This window comes from Oryza glaberrima, chromosome 3 (assembly GCF_000147395.1).
Source record: "Oryza glaberrima chromosome 3, OglaRS2, whole genome shotgun sequence".
Taxonomy (NCBI): domain Eukaryota; kingdom Viridiplantae; phylum Streptophyta; class Magnoliopsida; order Poales; family Poaceae; genus Oryza; species Oryza glaberrima.
The window spans coordinates 11,539,951-11,548,218 of NC_068328.1; the positions used below are offsets into that span (position 1 = coordinate 11,539,951).

Here is an 8,268-nt window from a genome sequence, read left to right on the forward strand (position 1 = left end):
GGGTACGTGCTATTAAATCGATATGAATTTAGAAGATAAGAGCAGTGGCGGATCCAGAAATAAATAGCAGTGGGGTCTGAATAAACTAGATAGAGTTACAGTCCCCCTCCCATCTACATATGGTAAAAAAATTTAGTGGGGTCTTTGTGGCGTCTCTCATAGTCTTCACACTAGTAGTGGGGGCTCGAGACCCCGCCGCCCCCATGCTGGATCCGCCACTAGATAAGAGTAATGTGTTTTGATGGCTCATATGGTTTATGGATTATAGAGAGAAGCTAAACAAAAATATATTAAGGGTGTGTTCGGCAGTACGATTTTCAACTTCTAGTTCTTTATTTTTAGCTCATGTTTTCCTAAAAATTAAACGGTACATAAAAAAATCATACATAGAGCCGTACTTATCGGACCAGGTATCCACGGATAACCAAACCCAAGGGCAAAATTGCAAACACTCCATGAGAGACTACGAACTACTAAGTACTCCTACCGCTGTGTGAGGCTTTCTTCTTTGTCTCCTCAACGGCGACGAGCGGTGGCAGTGAACCTCGTTGGCCTTACAGCCTCTGACAACCCCCACCACGATCACGATGGATTATAAGTGGTGGAAGACTAGAGGTCGGCGCAGGGGTGTCACTCACGCGACGAATGCTTGGGCAATGGTCATCGCCGCCGCCGTGATCGTCTTGGCCGCCTTGCTCATCACCGGTCTCGTTGTCGTCTGGGTATGGTGGCGTGTGGTGAAGGCCAATGCCACGACGCCTCCCACTCCCCCTGTCCTTGCCCCTCGGGTGACGGTGGCGGTAGAGGCAACCGAGGTCTGAGCTCCGGCGGCGACGAGTGCGATCTAGGAGTAGAACCACTGCGGTCTCTGCATTTCTACTTGTGCTTGAATTCGTATTGTAGAATTAGTAGTAAAATTGGCTCTGCATTTCTGCAATAATGATGGTGGGAGGGCGGGCGCTGCCTCGAGACGGAGCGCCTATGTGACGACGTCGTCGTCGCTGCTGCCGCTCCAACACCCACTCCCTGCACACAGTGCACACAGCCGAACAAGGGAGAGAGGGAAGAGGAAGAAGGGAAGAAGAGAGGATGACACGTGGGCCCCACATGTCAGTGGCCCATAATTTTTTTAATGATAAATGGGTCCATGTATTATAATGGCATACCATATCAATGTCACGTTGGACGAAGACCAGGTCAATACCGCCACGTATGCACCACGCCAGCGAAACAACCCTCTAAAAACGTCAAGGGAGTCAAATTACACCGGTTTTAATAGTTGAGGCTTTGGGGGGTCGATATATCTGGTATTGTGATTCAAGGATACGAATCAGATTTGGTCATTAGTTTAGGGAGTGAAGGTGGACTTTTTCCTAATGAAAATGGGTTGCAAGAATCATCATTATTCATGACCTTTGGCCCAAGTGTGGTACTCAGTTTCATCTCAGTAGAGTACAAATCGAATGGGTTAGGACGTGAATGTTAATATGAGCGTTGCCGTTTCATAGACTGATTCAAGAAAGCAGAGTCTTAAAAATCTAACTCCCACAAATCCACGAGGAAAGATAGTATTAATTAGTAGGTTCATACCAGAACAGCAATAGTGTTACATAACATGGGGATTATACAAGTATACAACAATGGGAGAAACAAAGATAAAAACCTGACGCCTTCTTTTCTGTTAGGTTTCCCCCAGCATTTCCAGAACAAGGGAGAAAAACACTAATCTAAATAAGCCGTATACAAAATGAATCAGAATCAGATAGTGGCAGCCAATCATGGTTTCCATGGTGCCGGAGGCGGTGGGGGCGAAGGGAACATCGGCGGCACGGCAGAAAACATAGTGTTCTTATCCACGCCATGGCCTTCACCTGACAATGCTACTAATGCTGCAACTAGACCGGCATTGCCAGCTAGAGTTGCTTCCGTGTAGTTGTAATTCTTGCGAACATCCTTGAAGCCGTCGTGGCGATCAGGGCCAGCTACCATCGCTCCGACGATGATGTTAGGGTTTGGTTTCTTGGTTTCTCTCCACTTCCAACCTCCTTTGCAACCGTAGTGGACACCATTCTTTGGGATCGAGGCACCCCGATGATGAACATGTTTAGGGTAACGGTTTCCGTAACCAACCACATAGCTCATCTTCAAAGGATTTTTTCCTAAGATGTATTCGATCTGAAATAAGTAGTGAATTAGTATCAGGAGTTAAAAACTGCTGGAATTACAAGATTCCAACATTTTAAACTCTGCAAACCTACTTGAGTTCTTGCAAAATTGCGCAGAGTTTCAATTGGGTAGAAATGGGGCCCACAATACCAGCCAGGGGTATCTGCAGCCTCAAGATAGTCACCGTACAAAGAAGCAAGGAATGCAGCGTTCACCACATACTGAAGAGGTTGTGGCCTCCCGTGATTCAACTGGATCAAACCACCTGAAATACAATAATAATAGGGCCTGTTTAGTTGGTGAAATGAAAATTTTTGGGTGTCACATCGGACATTTGACCGGATGTCGGAAGGGCTTTTCGGATACGAATGAAAAAAATAATTTCATAACTCGCCTGGAAACCACGAGGCGAATCTTTTGAGCCTAATTAAGCCGTCATTAGCACATGTAGGTTATTGTGGCACTTATGGCTAATCATGAACTAATTAGGCTCAAACGATTCGTCTTGCGATTTACATGCAAACTGTGCAATTAGTTTTTCTTTTTATCTATATTTAATACTCCATACATGTGTCCAAAGATTCGATGTGATGTTTTTGCGAAAAGTTTTTGGGGAACTAAACAGGGCCTAAGTAACTAACTGTTCACAAACCAATGTGTGACTGTGTGATTCAGTGAGTTCAAGGTCAAACCTTTTGTCCTGTTGAAAGACTTGAAAATTGGAAGATAAGAGCACATAATAATGCTTGTTTGATTGTGGAATGTCCTGAGGATCTCTTCATATGGATAACCAGGACTTAAGAAGAGCCTTAACCGGCTCAAAAGAACCTGTAATGACAGACCATAAAATAAGTACCAATTGATATGTTAAATCCGTTTATTTGTTCATCTGGATTTTTTTTTACTAGCTACTGCTATGTACTCCCTCCATCCCTAAATGTTTGACGTCGTTGACTTTTTTAAACATGTTTGACCGTTCGTCTTATTTAAAAAAATTAAGTAATTATTAATTCTTTTTATATCATTTGATTCATTGTTAAATATATTTTTGTGTATACATATAGTTTTACATATTTCACAAAAGTTTTTGAATAAGACGAATGGTCAAACATGTTTAAAAAAATCAACGGCGTCAAACATTTAGGGAAGGAGGGAGTAGCAAAGAATTTTAGCTCTTGAAGGTTAAGAAATAGCATATACACAAAAGTTACCAGGTTCTATGATTCAACGGGTTAAACTAGAGAGAAGTGTGACCAATTCTTTTGACACACATAGTTGAAACCTACCAGAACTGGTTATTTAACAGATGAGCCCAAATGCAGGTTGCATGCTGAAAACAATTGTTATCATGGGTCACATTTTTAGGAAATTCCAAAGAACAAAAAAGGGAGACAGGACAACACTGACGGTGTTCCAAACCTTAATATATCATACAAGTTGTGTACCTCTTTCTCTATAATTGTTACTAATGCTCTACATTTCAGGTCTTGATATACCACATAACAAGTTGACTCCACACAAGATAGCTACTGCAACTAAACCACCTCACATATTATATACAAAATTGGTGATTCAACAGATAGTCCTATATTATAATGATCAGCATGTTAGATACGGAATATTCATGTCAAGCATCAACCAAGTACCAAATTAAATGCCAATGGGTCAACCTGGGGAATGTCTATATCATTACTTAAACAGAAGAGAACAAATGCAATTACCTGTGCACCAGTAAGCTTATTGTCCCAGCTGAATACACCGTAGTCTGGACCACCCCAGTAAGCACCAGCATGCTTTGCAAGCTTGGGGTGTGTTGCCAACTGCAGGTACGATGAATTGCCGGTTGCGAGATACATCCATGAACCACCCCATACAAACTCATCCCAGTAGCTGGTTGAGTTATAGAATTTTGCAGCATCGGAACCACCTGCACTATATCTTCCACGGTTTTGCCTTGCAAACTTGAAGAGGGTGGTAGCACCATGTACCAGCTTCTGCGAGTACGCCTTATTGTCCTTGAACACAATTGATGCTGCTGCCAATGATGCAGCCATCTCAGCCGCAAGATCTGAACAAGCATGGCACTCAACTACTGGGCGAGGGTAGTCAATGTCCTCTGGTCTCATCCAACAATAGTGATCGTTCGGTTGAGTCGAACCGGGTGATGTTGCACCGCTCCCCACCTGCACCCACCATAAAATCTCGAATTAGCAATGGCTCTGATGGCAAGAACTACAATCCCTCTGCACATATCCATGTTTGCATCTTTGTTTTACCTGCATAACGACACGATCAATGGTATCCGCCGTTGAGTTGAAGGTCTTCAAGAAGTAATCGGCCCCCCACTTGACGGTATCACGGATATGGCCAAGTTCCCCAACTGCCTCGTATTTAGCACTGTACTCGATGACGCTCCAGCTGAGGAGGGTCATGGAGAAGGCAGCTGGAAAGTTGAACTTGACGGCGTCGCCGGCGTCGTAGTACCCTCCGACGAGGCTGCGCCCGACTGCCGGATCCGAGAGTCCGTCCTTCATGCACGAGTTACCACGCCAATGCACATTGTTGTTCTTCGGAAGCTTTCCAGCTGCAGCAAATACACAAATGGGAAGTACCATCAAAATGTGATCTTTAAGTTGGACATATTATTCTTCTAGATAAACTCCTGTAATCTTTACGGATGGATCTGATGGACAGACCGGTTTGGTGCCAGTTATTCCCATTTCAAGCACCGGAAAAATAAATCCAAGCTAATAAAATAAAAATCCCATCTCTGAAACCGGCGTCTCAACTCTCAAGCCATCGTAACTCTAGGAAGAAACCGGAAACCAAGCTAAAGACTTGAAACTTCCTGTCCACAAGATCACCGGGAGAAACAACGGGAAAATCCGGTCTTTCCTATTCTACCAAGAGAAGCATGAAAAAAAAATCGAATCTTCAGAACTTGGCAAAGCTCAAACGCACAATAATCAAATCCTAAAAGCTCCCGAACATAAATCGCCCAGATCGCCAAAAAAAACCCACCATTTCTAATCCAGCACAACTGAGAACTCACAAAAAAAGGAAAAAAATGATCTGATACTCCGACGCGCGAGGCGGCAGGGAGGGAAGCACACTCACATTTCTGGGCATTGAAGAACATGAGCGCCTTGCGCAGCGCGACGGTGAAGTCGTCCGGCGGCGGCGGCGGGCGGTGGTGCCTGGGGATGGCCTTGGCGATGCCGGCGACGAGCCCGGCGAAGACGGCGGCGGCGAGGAGCACCCCGACCGTCCACACGAAGAGCTTGCGGCTGACGACGAGGCAGCCGAGGTCGACGTACTTCTTCTTCTTCCGGCCCTGGTCCCCCGGCCCGGCCAGCAGCCAGCTCTGCTGCGTCTCGTCCAGCGTCCGCGACAGCGCCCCCCTGTCCAGGTCCAGGTTCCGGCTCCGGTCGTCGTCCGTCGCCGAGTCGTGGCATATCTCCAGCGGCCCGCCCCACGGGTCCCTCCCGTACATGCTCATCTCGCCGCCCAACCTCAATACCCCCTCGCGATTCTTGCAATGGCACTGGCTGCGGCGGCGGCGGCGGCTCCACCGAGTGGTTCTTGGGACGGACAGTGAGGAGGACTGGAGGAGGAGGAAAGGAGAGGAGAGGCTTTTGGCGTGTGTGGGGAAGTGGGATTTGTTAGGGATGGATAATCAGGTACTACTACTACTGTTGCCGTTGTAGTGTGGTGTTGGGTGGGGATAGCGATGGACGCCTACGAGACAATCTTATATGTGGATTTTTGTTTGTTTTTGTTTTGATCTTTGGTCGTCTGGGTTTAGGAAGGGCAGTTTCAGTTGTGCCGTGCGGATCTTTAGTTTCAGCTGTTTTGTACAGAGTTTAATATTCGTAGTCAGTCACTGTGTTTATCAACCACTGTTTTGTACAGAGTTTACTTTACTTTAGTATACGACTGTTATTCTCGTACTAGGATAGATTATCTTCAGATTATTTTTATTCTCCGTAGTATGTTTATTTAGAAATAGTTTTTTTCAGTTTTAAACATGACCTGGGAGTTCTGAAAAACGCTGTTTTAAAAAACTGTATAGTACATGCATGTGAGTTAACATTTGAGGGGATGGAGTCATGGAGCAGGTGTGCTTCACCAAAGCACCTGCAGGACACCTCGCTCATCAACCCGCATCAAACTGGCCTCTCGGATTGATCTCAGTTAAGTGCATAATCTGGAAGCATCTGGATTTAACTACAATTGATTAGGTCACTTACTGTGCTGGAAAGGAATTGCACGCAGCTAATAAAGGCGACAGGGACAACGCACAGACCCTTCCATATGTCGAAGAACGAATTAACAGTGGATCGTTATGTGGATCGAGATGGAGCAGGAGGATTAGCAATATAAGGATTCTCTTACAAGGCAAGGTACGGGTGTAAGCCGATGCGACTTTGTTAGTTGTTGAGAGTCCGAAAGCTTAGCGCTTTCTAGATTCTACTTTGTGGGCACTAGCTGGTAGCATGCAACTGGTATGCTGAACAGTGAAGCAATTAACCTTCAGGCTCAAGCTAACCAAGACAAGTCATCTCTTGACGATCATGTATGTATGGGCTCCTTTTTGCTGGAGCAAAAGCTCTAGATTTCCTTTTGTAGCTCAAACATAACAGTTCACTACTCTCTACGTACCGTCCTTAACTCTTACTGGCACGAAAGTATGTTCAATACATTACCTATTATCTCTCTGCGTGTAACCCGACCGACCTTCTACAAGCAACTCCGTGTACAAGACTGATGGAGAGAGACAATTTCTACAAATTCTGAAGCCACGGTTTCCGGAAAAATTTCCAGCTTGGTCCTTGGGTGCAAGTGCAACGGGGGCCACGCTACGTACAAAGCATGGCCACCTTCATTGCCACACGACACGCGACGACGGACCGGACGCCGATGATCCAGCTGTCTCGACGTGAACGCATCAACTGATCGATGAGCCGGTTTCGCCGTGTCCGCGGTGTGCATGCCCGCAGGAAAACGCATACGCATCGATCTCGTGCTGCTCGTAGGCGGCGTGTGGCTGTGTGCCGGGGCGCCCGGGGGAAATGCGTGCATGCAGCTGGATATTGCGCCGAAATGGTGAGCGTGTGCCAGCCAGGAAACGGCGCGTCGCGACGGGGGGTCCCCAGCGGCGAAATGCTTTGGACTGGTGGCGTGGCAAGGGTCCACCGGAGTTAACAGGAGCGCGTGAGGGTTTGTCATGGTTGGCTTCACGTGTCCGGCCTCGGACCAAGGCTGCCTGCTAGGATTAATGTCCGTCCACGAGATAGGATTCCGTGTGGACCGTCGGCTTGTCGTCCAATATTTTCGTGTTGGTTGACCAAGCGTTAGGTCGTGTCGATAAGGATGAAACTGGACGGTTCCCTAACAAAAAAGAGAAGGCCTATGCACGAGAGGATGCTGAATGAATTGGGCTGGAAAAAATGGATGGCTATTGCAAGGGGATAAGTCTATTTCGCTTCCCTCAACTCATGCCCCTTGGTTGAATCGTATCCCTCAACTGTAAAACCGGGTATAACCCGTCCCCCAATTTTCAAACCTGTAGCAAATCGACTCCCCAGACGGTTTCGTCATATGTGGCACGGTTGACTTAGTCTTTATCCATGTGACATCGACGTGGCACTTACATCGCACTAAAATAAAAAACAAACCTAAATGGGCCCTAGATGTCAGTTATTCTCCTCTCTCTCATCTCTCCCAGTCAGTCTCACGACATCTCAGGTGGATTTCAGCGCATGGGAGCAACGCCGCCGCCCCTCTCCGCGCCCCGCCCCTGACGTCCCCCGATCTCTCCGCCGCAACAGCAATGGAGGCGCAGGCGAACGTCGCCGCCATGAGGGAGCAGCGCCAGGCTTGGAGGAGGCCATTGGTTTCCATCGGGAGATGCAGATGGGCCTCGTTGCCTTGCTCTAGCGCCCCGTACCAACCTCATCTCCTTCCTCGACCGCCCTTGTGACCTCCTCGCCGCACAACAGCAATGGAGGTGTAGACGGACGCCAGCGGCGATGACCTTGTAGCCATACAGGAGCAGTGCCGGAGCCTGGAAAAGGCCATCAACTTCCACAGGGAGACGCA

General features: G+C 47.2%; 1 protein-coding gene across 1 annotated transcript; it reads right to left on the reverse strand.

Moving 5' to 3' along the window:
* Positions 1-1,543: 1,543 nt before the first annotated feature.
* LOC127767393 (endoglucanase 9) lies at positions 1,544-5,869 on the reverse strand. The gene is made up of 6 exons (XM_052292719.1): positions 5,284-5,869; positions 4,443-4,750; positions 3,888-4,349; positions 2,859-2,994; positions 2,259-2,431; positions 1,544-2,175 (listed from the first exon to the last, which is right to left on the reverse strand). The coding sequence occupies exons 1-6, from the start codon at positions 5,663-5,665 to the stop codon at positions 1,777-1,779; spliced, it is 1,860 nt and encodes a 619-aa protein (XP_052148679.1). The 5' UTR covers positions 5,666-5,869; the 3' UTR covers positions 1,544-1,776.
* Positions 5,870-8,268: the final 2,399 nt, after the last annotated feature.